A 17,650-nucleotide genomic window follows, 5' to 3' on the forward strand; every position below is an offset into this window, starting at 1 on the left:
TGGGCTTTGACCCAATCGGGCCGAGGGTACGCCCGGGTGCGTGTCAGCTATCGCCTCATCTCGCCGCGTCGAGCGCGCCGAAGGCCGGCGGCGAGGTGTTTCTCACACGCTTTCTTTGAGACGCATGTACCCTTCTTTTCCCACACAAAGCAGGCTGCGGGATGGAAACAAAGCATTGCACTCTGGGCTGGGCAAAAAGCACGTCGCGCCCCCACCGCCCCATCGGCGTCCCCGAAGCATCGAGCCCGGCGCCTCGTGATACGGTGCCCAGGTGGCTTAGCTCCTCCCTCCCCTGCCTGCTTTCATGCACGGGCTACATAATTGCGGTAGGTAGATTGTTCCAGAGATAGTGGAGCACAAGTGTTGCTGCTGTGCCAAACGGTGCAGTGCACTGTGCCGGAGTGTGGAAAATTCTCAGGGCTTATTTCCTTCTCCTGCTTTGTGTTTTCGCTCCTTTTTCTTCGACATGGCTTGTGTAATAACGAAACCTGAGTCGCAATTAGGAGACCATTAAAAAAATACATTTCCATTTATTTATCAGACACTTTTCTCCGAAGTGACTTCCAATGAACTCTATGTAGTGTTACTATCAGCCCACACACCTTGTTCACCGCGGTGACTTACACTGCTAGATACACTACTTACCCTGGGTCACTCATCCATATATCAGTGGAACACACACACACACACACACACACACACACACACTATGAGTGAACCTGAACAGCATGTCTTTGGAGTGTGGGAGGAAACCAGAGCACCCAGAGGAAACCTACATGGGAAGAACATACAAACTCCACACAGAGTGAGCGGGGATCGAACCCATGTCCCGTTGCACCCCCCAGGCACTACTCTCTGTGTCCCTGTGCCGCCCCAAAAAAAAAAAAAAAACTCGTTCATGGTTGCACCACCAATGCACTGTGTGTACAGGTCAAAATCCAGCTCAAGGGTGCACTTTGGTCATTAAGGCATAAAACAACTCGCCATGTTTACATTTGCAAATCACATCATTAGTGACTCATCAGAACCCAGACCTTGAGGACTGCAGACATGCTCATGTAAAGGCGTAACCTCAGAATTGTCCCGAAGTCCTGAATTTGGAATGTGATACCGCTGAACCACATCTGTCCTACACATTGTGTCGTCCTGCACTTCCCCTAAACCCACTTTGACATATTAAAACTCTTTGCCCCAGTCCTGGTAAAAGGCCATTTCTAATGTCTATTTCTAATAAAAGAAACACCAGCTGTGATTTCTCCAGGCTGCACTAGACAGAACGCTCATTTCAAGCACCGCACACACCGGTCATGATCACGTTCACAGTCAGAAGTGGACTCTGTTCTGCACATCATTAATCAGGAACTGGGCATTGCGAAGGATGGCCTTGTGCGCACAGACAGTGCCGTTCAAGGTCGACCAGATTAAACCAGCCTTCGTGGTCAAACGCACTCGGGAGTGTAAGAGAGCGTGCTGAGCGGCAAACACCTTAATAAGAGAGGTAAGTTTGTGTTTTGTGCTGTTTTCTCTCTAAATTCATTACTGTACCGTTCTGCATTAATTCAATTTGCTTTTATTTAACTGCCTCGGTAACTTCGGTTATAACGACTTAAATTTCCATCCTTGTCGGAATAAAAAATAAATGCAGACTCATACTATGAACTGAAGGCTTATAATAAAGAAAAATGGTTAAAGGGGAACTTTCAAGTCATTGTTTATGAGTACAAGTTAATGAGTAATGGTTTCAGCTTTACGTTTTCTGTGGAGTTGAATTAAAAATGTAAACTACCTTGAAACCCCTAAAAAAAGTATGAGCAAACACTACATTCCTCCTTAAAACTTTTAAAGACTAATGTGAATGAGTTAATCCACTATTATTATTAAGTATTATATACGTTATACAATTATTTACCCATTTATATATCTGCAAATATTTGCTCGTTCAAATCCCACCTCATTTATATATCTGCGTTTTTTTTTTTTTTTTTTAACTTCAGGGTAGTAATAAGATAAGATAAAACTTTATTCATCCCGAAGGAAATTCTTGTGCCAGATTGCTCAAACAGATTGACCACAACAATTAAATATATTTAAAAAAAAAAAAAATTTGGAGCAAGTACCATGTTGTGAGGTGTTACAGCAGGAGGTGGGATTTGAACCAGTCCTTCAGCAACAAGGTGACGGTTCGAATCACAATGTTACCGGTTTCCCCCAACACTAAATTACATGTTATTTTTAACTTGCCAGTTTGTGTCTGTTTTAAAATAGGATGTTTCTGTTTATTACCAGCAGGGGTGCGGTGGGGCTGTGGGTTTGACCGGGTCCTGCTCTCCGGTGGGTCTGGGGTCGAACCCTGCTTGGGGTGCCTTGCGATGGACTGGCGTCCCGTCCTGGGTGTGTCCCCTCCCCCTCCGGCCCTTCGCCCTGTCCTGCCGGGTTAGGCTCCGGCTCCCCGTAACCCCGTATGGGACAAGAGGTTCAGACGGTGTGTGTGTGTGTGTGTGTGTGTGTTTATTACCAAGGCATTTGCTGTTTATAAGGGGGGCGCATAACTTGTGCACCAGGAGCAACGTGCGGATGGCCTGACTCAGTCAAACACTCAGAAATGGAAGAAATCAGCGTGGAAACACCTAACGCCAAACCTAAGGACGCAAACAGCTGACAAAGTTACATCAGTTCACCGTCTTAATGAGCTTATTAGTACAAGATTTAATGCTTTCTTGTACTGTTCAGGTTTCTGAAGGAAAACAGGGAAATGTTAGCATGCATGGACCCATCTATATCATATTTCATATCATAATTTAGTTGATAAAATACACCTGCTTCTCAGCGTTTTTGTCATTGTGTAAAAATCCAAACAACACATACCCACAGAACAAAGGAAAATGCCCATGTAATTTTTTTAATCATGAACTTGGAAACATCTTGCCATAATTTTTAATTTTTAGCAGAGATGGGCCTCAATGGCCAGACCACATGTAGCAGAACAGGTAAACAGTGTAAATATCTGCAATGATTTGCAGTAAGCGTAATTAATAACTTTGGACTAGGTAAGAGATGAAATATCAGGAGACCGAATGGTGTGTGTATATTCATCTTTATTCATTCTGAGTGAATTGCTGCCCACATTTTTTTTCCAGTCAGCGAAATGTGATTTTATCAGTAAGACACTCAGACACATACATACACACACATCAGTAAATCACCAAAGGGTTTTATTGGGACATTTATGTGACATTGAAATACCAACAATCTAAACGACAAGTGGTATTTAGCTTCCGTTCTGGGTTTTGAAAGTTAAAATTTATAAAGCGGTCAAACTGGTGGAGCCGCGTCCTTTACGCAAGCGGAGGCGGAACGTTATTTCCGGTGCGCTGCGGCGGCGGCGGACGGTTTTCGATGACGCACACGCCGGACCTAGCAAACACCGGGGAGCTCATTTCCGGTGAGAGGGACGTCGCGTCTCCGCCACAGTAAGACCCTCCGTCCGCCCGGTGCGGGTTCAGAGAGGAGGCGGTCCGTCAGTTTGTCCGTTTTTTCGTCGTGGAGCCCGAGAGCGCTGCTCTTTCTCGGAGCTGCTGTTAGTTTCCGTGGCGGAACAGAGACAGAGCTGCGTTCCTACTTCCTATCATCCTACCTAGTACCTGGCTCTGACGAGGCTCGTCAGACAGAATTACCTGTGCTGTTGTTGTTGTTGTTGTGTTCCGGCGTCTCCTCCGCTACAACAACACAGGCAGCGCGTCCGTGTTTAAAGTCCCTTTTTCAGCGCCTCGGCTCATCTTCACTCTTTCTACCTGTCGGGCACAATGTCGTACTGTAGTCTGTAGAGTAAGTTTACTCCGTTGTCGTGGCGCACAGTTACTGAGTCAGCTGCTGCCTGGACCCGAAGCGAAGGAAGGTGATAGGTTCGAATCCCACCTCCGCTCTGACCCTAGTACCCTTGACAGCCTAAATCACTCCAGTAAAATTACCAACCCGGCTCCTGTATAATTAAATGGGTACATAATTGTAAATATCTTAACATTGTAAGTGGATTTGGGTCAACCAAATGAGTAAAATGTGTATGTCTCTTTGGGCAAAAGTGTCACCTATTACCTAAGCAATGAATTACTAAATATATGTAGGTGTTTTCTTGAAATAAATTTATACAAATAATGCAGTGGAAATGTTTTGCAGAATATTTCACCTTTTTCTCACTCCTACATAAAGAAAAGCCAGATGGACAGACAGTAATGACCACATATAAATACTTGTCCAAAATTTCCCTGCTGAGATACATTGATGGCCATTAAATACCAGTAGTTAAATTTTATTACATTTTTGTCCCTCCTAATGGTATGCAAACTTTACATTCGTCATTTAGCTGACACTTTTTCCTAAAGCGACTTGCATTTATTCCCTTAGCCGACGCTTTTCTCCATGGCAACATACATCATGGAGAAAAGTGAGCGCATTACATCAGCGAAAACACGTAGTGTCACATTTGCTCGCTAATTTACTTTTTAAATAGCTATTTATTAGTTATTTACCTAGATGTGTAATTTCTTTATCGTATCAGTTCAGACAAGTTCCTTACATGAAGTGTGCTGCAGCAGAAGTGGGACTTGGACACTTGAGCCCAAGGCTCTTGTTTCGGCTCCCGGTTTTATTTCGAGAGTCTCTGCGAAATACCGAGAATGTAGTTAATTTAGGGGATTAATTAGTCGTACAGATTGCTGAGATATAACAAAAGATGTGTGAGGATGGTGTTCGTCAGTGACGTGACCTGGGATTGAAAATAAATACTGTTTCACATTACTTTGTTTTCCTGGAGGTCTTTTCAACTTCCTGTAGTAATGCTTTAAATCTTGTCTTTGTAGTAGCTCTATGAAGCTCAGAAAGTCTCGGTGGATCAATGGATGCGATGGTGATCTGGATGACTATGTCCACAGCAGTAAAGTAACCACTAAACTTTTATTTTATTGTCTCCCCAGCCTGGCAGCATGGCCCAGTCGGACAGCAAGGTACTGGTTCTGAGTGTGCTGGCGGGGGCTGCGGGTGTCAGCCTGGCGGCGCTGTGGTACCGGAGGAGCAGAACTTGCAACACATCTCCCACGCTGCACCTCAGCAGCAACGCCCAGCACCTTGGTGTGGACTTTGGCGGTGCCGGGGCAGGGCTGGTGTTGGAGGCCCGGCAGGGGGAGGTACTGAAACGCCTGGACACTCTGATCCAGTGCGTGTCAGACTTGAAGGAAGAGGTGCATGCCCTGAAAAGGGCCCTCCCACAACTCCAGGACCTGGTGAGGTATGAGCTTGAGGGGCGCCGCCCTGGCTCTGTGCCCCGGACCCCCCGTCGCAAGAGGGCTGTCGGAGGTGAAAGGGATGACCGGCGGAGCTCAGAGGAAGGCGAGAGTGAGGGCGGGTAAGTGAATGCACTTCTTATTCAAAGTGATCCTGACATATAAAAATAGCACATGGAAAATAGTAATATGAATAAGTGTTTTGTCCCCTGAGTGTAACTGAAGTCTTGCTTGCTGAATGTTTGTTCATAAGTGCATGATGCCACCATTGATGTGGTGTCAGTTCTTGCCAGGTGGCTTGTTGCCACCGTCGAGTTCCATTTAATTGGGTATTCAGATATTGAGAGTTTCGGTGAGGTGTTGTCACTTTGCCTGTTGCGTCCTAGTCGAGCGGTTGACCATTTGTGTTCCTCAGCCTTGGTCTACCTTCTCTGAGGTGCTCATGGTGGAGGATGCCGGAATCCCCAGCGGGCAGGTGCCGTCTTCAGTGGCCCTCAACAAATGGGTTTGTCAGTTGACTAACGCGTACAGCCTGTGTTGCCTTCCCACTGCACCCTGGGGCACAAGTTTTACACTTCACCTTCCTTAGACGGTCTCCGGAAGAATGTCGCTCTCCACATCCGAGTCCTAGTTCTTCATCTGTGAGCCAAAAGTCTCCACCTCATGCCAGGAGGCAGTAATGTAAACAGTAAGCTTTTAAAACTGACATGTTTTTAAAATCCCTCTTGATAATACAGTACATAAGCAGTACTGTATCTGGAGGAACTTGGCGCTTTAGGCTTGTCCTTTCTGTGCCATCCTTCAGCTTGTAGGGTCTCTTTTTGTGCTTCATTCAGCAGCTTTTTTTTTCCGCTGCTTGGATAGAGGTTTCCGGTAAACCGAAATCTCCTTTGCAAAGAACAGTTTCCAAGGGTACCATATGAGTGAATTAAAATAGTTATGAGAACAATGAATACGTATTGATAAGATGCTCATTTAGTTTATTTTTACGTATTGCTCTTCTCACTGGAGTGACGCTCAAAGTGTGGAATGGATATAATGCAACTTTTAATTGGCTCTCCATTTGAAGTCAATTTTTTCTTCTTTTTCTTTTACAATACATTTCCACATAAGATGCCGTGAACAAAGGCTCTTGAGTAATAGGGAAAGAATGTCTGCTATTGTCTCTGACAGCTTTGATTAATTTTTCTCATGGGTGGTCTTCATCAGTCTGCATGCTCTTCAGATTTAGAATCACTAGATTAGGCATGCTGTTCAGAAAGCAAAACATATGCACCCTGGCCAGTAGTATTTGCCGGAGGCGGCATTTGAATTTGGTGATAAAAAATGTGTTTTATTGCTTAGCAGGTGATTCATCTGTATCACTTTCAGTTTTGCGGACTTATACAACTGGGTAATTTAATAAAAGGTTAGCGCATGGCATATTTTGTACAGGAATTGACTTTCTGACAGCCAAGGTTTGGGGCAACATGGTGGCACAGCGAGTAGAGCTGCTGTCTCACAGCGCCTGGGTGGTGCGAGAGGACATGGGTTTGATCCCTGCTCAGTCTGTGTGGAGTTTACATGTTCTCCGCATGTCTGCGTGGGTTTCCTCGGAATGCTCTGGTTTCCTCCCACAGTCCAAAGACACGCTTTTCAGGTTCACTTATAGTGAGTGAGTGACAGAGAGAGTGTTTCACCGAGATATGGATGAGTGACCCATTGTAAGTAGTGTATCTAGCAGTGTAAGTCACCGCGGTGAATAAGGTGTGTGGGCTGATAGTAACACTGCATAGAGTTCATTGGAAGTCACTTTGGAGAAAAGCGTCTGCTAAACAAATAAAAAAATGTAAATGTGAGGTTCCTAGATTGAATTCCACTAGAAGTCTTGTTGGGAAGTAATCAGCAAGGTAGATGAATTGGCCCATTAAGATCTGTGAATGCATTAAATTTCAAGTTCTTTTGACTGAAATTGTTAGCTGAACCACAAGCGTAGCTTATTCACGGCAATTTTTCAAGGGCACAATATCAAAGCATCCTGGGACTTGAACAAGTAATATGCAGGAAACAGATGCAGGTATCATTGTGTCCTGGGATGCGCTGAGACACCTGGAGCTCCGAGTAACATGGCAGGACAAGTCGCACTGAGGGCAATACTGTCAGCTGTCACTGCGATAATTGTTGTTGGGTATCAAACTGCAATTATCCCTGTTTTTAAATACGTGTCTCGCACCTAACGCACCTAACCTGCATTCATTCTCAAGTGCTTGCTTGGGACATCCAGTTTGTTTCTTAATGTATCTTAGCAACATCATTGTTTATCTTTACCGTCTAAATTTTCACAGTACTTATTTTGATTAGCACTATTGGGGGTGTGTGGGGGGTCTTCGTCACGGCTGTTCAGAGTTGCTGTATCACTCATTAAAGGGCCGCCAGTGTGGGAAATGGCAGATCCTGTTTTTTTTAAGACTTTAATCACTACTTCTCCACTCCATTCATACACCTGTCACAAGAAACTATGGCAGTGATCTTGGGTGAGGATAGGAGATGAATGAAATGAGAACAAGGCTGCTCTGTCTGAGGACAGTAATCACACCATGTAGAAACGCACTATGTAAGGGTTTGCACTAGAGGTGTTTGGCCAACAGCAGGAGGAGGTTTCCGACGTCACATCCTCCATCTTTACGAGGTAGAAGGCAGCATGCCTCATGATGGGAGGTGGGTGCACAACTGAATGTTGTCATTCTGAGGACTGTTGAGTGCTGATGGATTTTTGCCTGAGGACCAGTGTTTCCCCTGGGAAAACTGCATGTTCCAGTCCGGTGAGGAAACAAAGCAGGATGCTGTTGAGAAGCACTTTGAACCATGGAAGTGCACCTATCTAGCCCACAGTACCCAGGATGAAGGGGTGACAGTTCATACAGGGACCGTGCATGTGTTCATGTGTGCCACTGTGACCAGATACGGTGCTGCTTGAAAGCGTGTAAACCCCTTGTGTCCCTTAGTTTTACCACAAAATTGTTGTTTAATGAGAAACAGACTTTTTCATCTGACGTAATAGGTGTGTAATTACTGAGCCCATATGTTGGTTTAGAGGAAATCGTGTGTGTAGTAGAAACACACAAGTAGTGCAGGTGCAAAAGTAAGAGAACCCTAAGTTATATTGGTTAAACCAAGTAGGTAAGTAGAATCAGGTGTGTAAATCATTTATTAATTTAATACATTTTTATTTTCATATTTCATACAAGAATGACTATTCTTATAGGGTTCACATACTGCCAAGCAGCACTGTATACTTATGCAAGAGTTTCAAGGACGTACATTAAGATGAGCTTGTTATTCGTAATAAAAAAATTGGCTTGTAAAGTATAAATATCAACTTTTTGCAAAGATAAGCAGACATCCCAAATGTTATCGCAAAGACATTTTTTTTCCTTTCCTCCCTGTCCATGCAGTGCCTGCTTTAACGTCATCTTCACTTCAGACAATGGGGCAATGCTCTGTCACACAAAGACGGTGAAGTGAAAAGTGAGAAACTGGCATCGGTTGAATTGAGGATAATAAGAACGACCGAGCCGGTTTCCTTCCCACAAGCCCAGAACACGTGGGTCTTGTTACAAATGAAAGAACATTGAATGTAGTGTTGGCTGCCGGCTCTACGCTGCGGTGCAGTCGAGCAGTCTGGAAAAAGCTCTGACTAGTATGTCTGAACGCACTGGTAATGAACCTGAATTAACCTTTTTAAATGGGTATGTCCTCGGTGTAAACAGTCATGTACCGTACAGTTCACATGTGCAGCAGTGTAGGGTGTTGAATGATTGATATGGTGAGATGACAGACGTTTCTCTGCCATTCTCCAGCAGGCTTGAGTGGTTGAAGTGACAGAGTAGGTCGATCATCCTAAAACGTGTGAGACCACAGAGAGACGACATGCTGTGGTTCTCCTTTCAGCTCAAGGCTTTGCATCACACTCATCCCACCCTGAGTGGCCCTGTTCCACGTACCAGCGTCAACCCACCATGACAGCATCTGTGTTACTGTAAATGCTTGGGAATTCCTCTATAGCAGTACAATTTTTAAAGTAGAAATAAATATTAGAAACATTCTAATTGTGATTCAGCAACACTCTGCTGTTTTGCATTTGATCTGAGACACGTATCACTACAGCTACTGTACGCAGAGTCGTGTGCAAAGCCTTGTAAATTCTAATCTTGTTATAAAAGAAAGGGAAAGGAGAGAAAATTTTGGCCTTTCTCAAGTTGTTAATGAAAGATCCCTTTTGCTGCCCTGTGATTTTGGAACAGGGAAATTAAGCCCCCTGGCAGGAGTTTTTGGCTTAGGCCCAGCAGGGTGAGTTATACCCATAATCCTTACATCCATTTAAAGGGCTTTTGCTGTCTAGTGTGTCTTCCCCTGGCTTTAATGAAATTACAGGCCTATGTTCCTGCTAAAATGTCTTTATTAGAGAGTTGCTCAATGCCTGGGCAGGCCGCTGGGGTCCTGCTGAGAAGTCTAGAGAACAGAAAACGACAGAGGATGGTTCATTTCTTCTATGCTAGAGTAAACAAGAGGTTTGTCTGTCTGGAACTTTGTTTATCAGATGTTTCTCTGCACTGGGTTACATAGATTTGGGCTGGGTTATATATCCCTGAAGCATCAGTGTCTTGTGTCTTATGTGCATCCATGTTGCCTTTTAAAATGTGAAAACACAAAAAGCGAATACATTTGATCCCATTGTGAATTTGCTGTTTCAGGAGGTATATGGATCAGAATGAATTCAGACAAGTAGTCATTTCTGCTGCTACACTAGTTTTTGTAGAATCCATTAACTCTTACGTGATCCATAAATAGGGGAAAGATGTCAGTATAACGCTAAACTCACATTGACTTATACACAATTTCGTCCCCATCATGTTTGTTTTGTCTCACTAAGTAGATGAGCGGAAGGAGAAGTGAGCGGAAGGAGAAGTAAACAGTAGGACAGCTGGCCACAGCCCCCCATGGAGGAATACATCTGATGCTTGGTACTCCCGCATGATTTGTCTTGGAACTGCCGATTCCCTTTTTTCAAGGCTTTCCTAGGTCTCCCCCAGCCCTGTTTTCCCCGTAAGCCCTCTTATTTTCTTCTTTACAGCTGATTTTCCATAACTCAGCGTTTTACAACGTTTTAGCTCCAGCAACTGCTTAACTCAGTAGGCATCCACCTGATGCTCCCAAACAGAGTAATGATGAGTGTGATTTTAGGCCACAAGGTACAAAGAAACCCCTATGGAGCATCAGACTCTGTAAAGGTTCAACATTTTTCTTGGTTCCGCAGGGAGGGGAAATACCCAGTGAATTTTATAAGCTGTAGCATTCCACTTAACACTCAGGTTTGAAAATAATTTAGGAGTGCTATAATGTATAAAAATAAATGTGTATAAATGTATAAAAATAGAAAGTTTTCTGCTGTTTGAATTACTTTTCATTGACAGTTATTCATTCAGCTGACACTTTTCTCCGAAACAGCTTCCTGCAAATTTTTTACCCACTTTATACAGCTGGGTAATTTATTTATTTTTGCTTTGCATTTCTTTTCTTTGTTTTATACATGTTTGTACTCTGCAGTATCACTTCTCACATTTTATGTCTTTAAATGCACGAGTCATGCCGGGAGCATTAAATACAGTACATTGTGTTCCTCAAAACCATCAGTTCGATTGATTCATAAAACTGCAAGAAATGCTGCAGTCAACATTTCTTTGTGAGATGCTTTTGTTTCCGTGTGTGCAGATGAGCCGTGCCTCGACAGGCCGTGATTCACACAGGCACGTTTGGTGGAGTTTTGGGCGCTGCAGGACGCCACAACGGAACGTGTTGTGGTTAATTGCGGTCGGTCAGCGGGGCTCTCCCTGAGCAGCAACCTTCTCCTGCATGCCGCTTGGCGCGCGAATTGAGGAGCGCGGCCGCTGTGATTACGAGCGTGCGCATCAAGCTACGTGCTCGGGGTGTGCAATTAGCAGTTCTGCACTGTTTGCCGTTCACCTGTTAAAACAGATTCCACCTCCCCCCTCAACCACCAGCACCAGCTGCCCCACCCGAACCGAAGAGGCCTATAAATCTGAGCTTCTGTTTGCCAAGCCGCCCGGGACCTGCCGGCCTCTTTGCTTCACAGTGTCGTGTAGGAACTTGTAGTTCCTCTCACTCGCAGCGGTTCAGACTTAAACTATTTAAATGATAGCATTTGTTTACATAAAACTTTATGTTGTTGAAATAAGAAGGATATTTAACAACCTAAACAGGCCTCATTCAGTTTCAGGGCTCAAGGCAGTTTTTAAAAGGTGGAAACCTATGAAAAACTTTCTGCTGATTTGGGCCAATGTTTTACTTGATGACCTGAACCAAACCCTCACAATGAATCATCTCCTGGCTTTTATTCTCTTCTAATGCTACGAGTAGCTGCTGTCATACTGGTTAGAGCTACTACCCTTGGACCCAAAGGTTGCAGGTTTGATTCCCACCTCCAGCTGTTGTACACTTGAGCGCAATACTTAAATTGCTCCAGTAAAATTGCCCAGCTCTAAAAAATGGGTAATAAGTATAGAGAAATTAACGTTGTAAGTTGCTTTGGAAAGAAGTGTCAGCTAAATGAATAAAAGTAATATATCTCTAGTCTCATATTGTCCATCTTCTTTTTACCGGAGAGTTCTCAAGTCCTCATTTTTGTGTTTTTACACTATAGCTGTGTAATGTCTTGTCCAATAATGGGATCTTCTGATCTAAGGATGGATTTGTTTTTTTTTTTTTTTTTTAAAAAAAACTCAGTGGTCCATGACATCCCATATACAGTAAATGGCACGGCAGTGCTTCATTACATTTAATATCTAGCAGTACAAAAGTGCATTAAAAAAATTTAAAGGAAGGATTAAAGTGAAATTCACTCTGTGGTACAAAATATAGTTATGTATTATCAGTCTTGGGGTGGTTGGGCTAGAAAGTGGCTGTATGCTCTAACATTGCTTGAAAATAAAACTGAATATTAACTTAACGTTGCAGGGAATACTTTATTTCAATGTAATTATCACAGATTAAAGTAAATCTTGAAACTATCATTAGATGACTCATGAATTTAAAATTAATGGTTTTCAAGTATGGTGACAAGCCCTGTATCTTGTCATTTTCCATTTTTTAATTCATAGTTATTGTCTAAGATATTCCATTCCCCAGCACCTTTTTAACTGACATTGTTGGAAGGAACTTCTTGCCTATTAGCGTTTTGGCAACCTCGAATAAAAAAGAAAACTTCCTTCTCAACAAAGGCAGTCCTTGTGTAGATGAGGATTGCAGCCTAACAGGCAAATTCTCCAAAGTGTCCTCACACCTTCTCTGGCCACTTGAGTGAAATGACAAACTGTTTACCAGTCCTCTCGCAAACTGGAGCAAGAAAGCCAAATAATTACCTAATAGCAACTGCATACTTCCTGCAGAAATTATAGGAGAACCCAGATTTTGCTTTAATTTGTAGAGCCTTTGAATTAATGTGTTAGCCAGCCTTTATTAGGGCAATATATTATCAGCCCTTGGGTCCCGCTGAGGTGTCGGGACATTTTAATAAAGTAATGTTGTCTTTTCCCATAAAGTTCTCACATGGGGAATCAGGGAGGTAAGACAGGAGGCGGATGAGCTCAGCAGAATGCCTGGTTGGAGGCAAGTTGTTGGGATGGCAACTATTCAACAAGAATGGAAAGAGGTTTTGTTTGGTGATTGTTGCCACTGGACTCCCTCCCCCAGTCCCCATTCTCACGAAACACGCCTCATAATCCCAAATAGTCAAATTATTATCCATCAAGATACACAGGTTTTCTAAAAAAATTCAGATACCAACCTTCAGTAAGATGTGACAAGTTTTAATGTGCAACGTCAGCATCCGTAGCTTGTTCCTTCGGAGCAACGCTTTGGGCTGTAAGCACCATACTTATCTTCGTGCTCAGGGTTGTGGCCCTGACTCCTAACCACCTGCAGTATCTGTGAATGTAATGGGGGGAAAAAAAAAACATTTATTATCACTTGTATTTCATGCACTTTGTTGTATGCCTTTGTTGGCTGCATTATTCCCTGCTAATAACCGGTTAATCCAGACATTGAACTGTGGACAACAGACTTGCTTATTGTCTAGACCGTGGTGTGCAGTTAACCCACGCTGTGCTCCCTTTTGCTGTTTAGAGTAACGGGAGCATGGCTGCCTGTTCATTTGGCTTGAGCTTTATGGGTCTCTCACTGTGTTCCTGCAGTCCCTTCATGGGCTTGGTTGTGAAAAATAGGACCAGCAGATGACATCATGGTTGGAGTCATTGCAGTTGGTGGGTCCAGGTTTGGATCTGCTCTCCTGCTGTAGTACCTTTGATCGGGGTCCTTACCCTGAATTGATACTGAAAGAATACCCCATGGTGTAAAAGAGTACTGGGAAATCATACTAAAAATGTTTTTATCGCGATGCACCTTACCTTGGACAAAAGTGTCTGCGAAAGAAATGACAGCGTGAAAATGAAAAAGTACACTTTCTTTTCAGGAGATACTGGGGAAAGTCTTTTGTTAAGAGGTATACTTATCAGGTATTCCTTAAATTTTATATTTAACACAATAAAACTATAACGAAAGGTTCTCTTCTAACACCTGAATTGTAATGTTATTTGAATGTTGCAGTGCATACAGTCAGCAGCTCAGACAAGCATAACTAACAACGAGAGGAAAAAGCAGCGTATCCAGGGACTGTCCGCACCGGGACTGAGAACTTCGACCATAAAGGCTTTGCCTTGAGCCTCGCATTGTGACCCACCGCGACTGCAATGTGTGCGTACTCGTCAGTGCTCGTGCAAAGTGCGGCTTTGGTGTAGAAAGAGCCGTCTGAGTGATGCACAGCTTTCTCCAAGGTAACATCACCTCTGGGAAAAGGGATGAAAGATGACTTAATGTTAATATCTGAAAAACACTGCAGACAAATTGCATGCAGAGATAAGCCTACAAATGCACATTGAAGGAAACCACCAAACCTTGGACACAGTACCCAGGCGGCTCTTGTTTGATCGTGTTACTTTAATTCATTTAGCTGATGCTTTTCTCTAAAGCGACTTACAGTGTTAAGCTACTTAGAATCATTCACCCATGTATACAGCTGGGTAGTTATACTGGGGCAATTTAGCATAAGTACCTTGCTCAAGGGTACTACAGCTGGAGGTGGGAATCAAACCTGCAACCTTCAGGTCCAAAGGTAGTAGCTCTAACCACTGTGCTACCAGCTGTGCCCGTGGTTGTTTTCCTCTCGCATCTCTTTCCTGATGCTGGCTGACATGTAATTTTGTAGATGGCTCTCGTCCTCCACTGTCGTTGTGCTGTTTTACGAATTCTGCATGTTTAGCGTATACGTGCCACCCAGAATACAACGATGATGGCCTGTCAAAGACTTAGAAGTCCACGTGATTCAGGTCTCGGGGCACCTTGTGAGGATTCTCGATCTTTCGCTCAGCACAAACGGTGGGGGGCCAAGTTACCCCCCGGGACTCTGCTTAGGAAATGCTGTGTCTCAGTTTGACTTTTGAATTGTTCTGCTTGTACCGTTTGCTCTTCCCGCTCTAAGGACAAGTATAATTGGAAGAGGATATGTAGAAAATACACATCCTCTGCTGTAATATCAACTCAAGTCAGTCATGGACACCCCCAGTGCAGTAGCGTGACAGGAATGTGCTGATACCTCTCTTTTGAAAGGAACCTCCATCAAAGCCGCCACGTTCTTTGAACACAACTGTGGGAGTGATGGTGTTGGGACAGGAGCTTTACGCAACCATCTAAACACTGTGCAAACACAGCATGACACGCACAGTGAGTGACAATACGGTTACATTTATTTACAAACTGGCAAATTATTCCAAATTTAAAGAGCTCTGCTTGACCTTGGAGAGAATCCTGAAACCACCCTAACCCGCCACATGGTCTGTGTAATTCACAGCTTCCATTTGTCACTGATCAGGAATGGCGGTGTCAACTATTTACCACCCAGTGAACCAGGAATGGATGCAATTGTAAAAGAAATTACTTTTGACAGAGCAAATACATTGGCCCCACACAAAACATAACATTTATTTTGTAATTGCAGTTGGGGCAAGTGAACATTAAGGCACACAATACATTCCTAGATGTGTCCGTTTCAGTGTTGGAATTACACTTGTTGTTCTCCAGTCTATTATGACATGTACACTTAATGTATTTTAAGATCTTAGACATTTTTATATGTTTGACGAGCTGCCACCTTTCCCCAGTTATTTTTACTGGAGCGGTTTAGGGTAAGTACATTGCTCGAAGATACTGCAGTGGGGGGGTGGCGCAGTGGGTTGGACCACAGTCCTGCTCTCCAGTGGGTCTGGGGTTCGAATCCCGCTTGAGGTGCCTTACGACGGACTGGCGTCCCGTCCTGGGTGTGTCCCCTCCCCCTCCGGCCTTACGCCCTGTGTTGCCGGGTAGGCTCCGGTTCCCCCGCGACCCCGTATGGGACAAGCAGTTCTGAAAATGTGTGTGTGTGTGTGTGTACTGCAGTAGGAGATGGGGTTTGAACCCAGTTCATCTGAGCGCAAGGCAGCATTTCAAACCCCCTACTTTACCAGCCATCCCTTACTTTTTGAATTATTTAGTATTTTATTGAAATTCTGCATTTGTGTGCTATGCAGACACTGGAAAAATTAAGCTTAGGAAACGGTGTCAGCAGTATTTTTATACGATCACGTTTCAAGCTTTCTGCACGCCTGTCAGCTGCATCCTCACGATACCTTGGATCGATACCTTGCCAGGTGACTTTTTCATTGTTACGAGCTTGTGGGAAGGGTCAGTTGTGACTCACGTTGGACATGCCCACGTATCCTGCGTTTTGCGATGTTTCATGTGCTGTGATGACCTGGATGTCAGCAGGGTGTCAAAGTGCCGTCGCTCCGCTGGTTGGAGAGCACAGCAAAGCTCTTGCTTGTCAGCGGGCAGGTGTTCCACCCTCACATCTGTCAATCTCTTATGTCGGCTCTTTTCTTTTCCTTATGGGATTAGTTTGAGTCCTGTTTAATGCCTCTGTGATGTTGTGGGGCGAGCGGAGGGGGGAGGGATATGCGAGGCCTACAGCAGCTGCTTCTGAGCCTGCGGAGCCTTCCCACTGGAGTCTGGCTCCAACACCTCACTGGCACACAAAAAACATCCCTCCCAGATGCTTCTTCAACCACTTATGACGCAAATGCGGCTCCAGCCAAGACTTAATAGATCCCTTTCATGTTTTCATCTCCAGCCCGGAGTGTTTTACCTGACTGTGTTATTAATGTGTTTTTTTTATTGAACTCCACTGGTGTGAGCTGAGATTGTTACAGTAGTACTGGTGGTAATTGAAAAGCAGACTTTTGAAACAAACAAGCCCCTAAGGTTTTTGTGAGTAACCCTGCAAATATCCGCAGTGACATGTCATGTCTTTTCTACTAACACATACATGTTGAAGTGAACAATTACTGCACACACACAGACACACACTTTCACTGGAGGCTGAAATTTGGTTGACGGTTTGGAATAAATTGTTTTTTTTTTTTTCTTCAGTCCAAAATCAGTCCAGAATGCAAGTCCCCCTCCAGAATAAGCTCAGACCTTGAGGTTGTTCACATATTTTCATGATGCAACTGCTGTTTTGTTTTGTCTGAGTGTGGACTTTGCATTTTTTTAATATGCAGCTAAAGGAGAAACCTAATTTTCTCAACTTGTGTCATGCAAGTTCCATCCAAGTGACAAATTTGCTCCTGTTCTGTGAAGTTCTTTGGGGTTTTGCTGGTTTTGTGTCTGGAGTTTGACAGTTTACTGTACTTATTTGGGTTTGTGAAGGTATAGTGCTCAAGTTTATGGTCCAGTTCCTTAATCAGGACTTACTCCACTGCTGCCTTAAGAAGGACCATGGTGGGATATTCAGTATCACTGTGTCTCCTCCCCCCCACTGCCTTCTAGGTACGTGACTGCACATACAGACACCGAAGAAGAGGGGGGCGAAGAAGAGGAGGAGAGACACACCAGGGGTGGCAGGGACAACCTTGCTGCTCTCCTGGAGAAGGTGGACGCTTTACACAGGGGCACCGACTCTGAGAAGAGGGAGGGCTTCACGTTGTTGGTGAAGAAGAAGGAGGAGGTACTGCACAGGAGAGACTCTTCATGTCCTCACTCGACCTCTACGAGGTCCCAGTACTTCAATGATGTTGAAAACACCTGAGTTTCCCCCCAGTGTGTTTGTACTACATACACATTTTGAAAAGGGTGACTTTATTATGTTTACTCTCAATACTGAATGTGGTGTTGAGCTTTACAGTTGAATAAGAAAATGTCTGTACAACGGAAGTGGCCGTTTCGGCTTG

The 17,650-nt window shown here is 44.1% G+C and overlaps 1 protein-coding gene across 3 annotated transcripts in view; it reads left to right on the plus strand.

The window, feature by feature from the left end:
* Positions 1 to 1,284: 1,284 nt before the first annotated feature.
* Positions 1,285 to 17,650, plus strand: part of rmdn2 (regulator of microtubule dynamics 2) — a 36,962-nt gene continuing 20,596 nt past the window's right edge. The window contains exons 1-3 of one of the 3 annotated variants that reach the window (XR_001965435.2): positions 1,285 to 1,498; positions 4,971 to 5,398; positions 17,250 to 17,427. Coding sequence is in view for 2 of the 3 variants with exons in the window: in XM_018738137.2 (XP_018593653.1) it covers positions 4,980 to 5,398; positions 17,250 to 17,427 (597 nt within the window). In the remaining variant the exon portion in view is untranslated. Of the gene's footprint in view, positions 1,499 to 3,393; positions 3,471 to 4,970; positions 5,399 to 17,249; positions 17,428 to 17,650 lie in introns of those variants that run through there. The other 2 variants (XM_018738137.2, XM_029254166.1) reach the window with 2 other exon arrangements.

The sequence above is a fragment of the Scleropages formosus genome, chromosome 8 (genome assembly GCF_900964775.1).
Source record: "Scleropages formosus chromosome 8, fSclFor1.1, whole genome shotgun sequence".
NCBI classification, from domain to species: Eukaryota; Metazoa; Chordata; class Actinopteri; order Osteoglossiformes; family Osteoglossidae; genus Scleropages; species Scleropages formosus.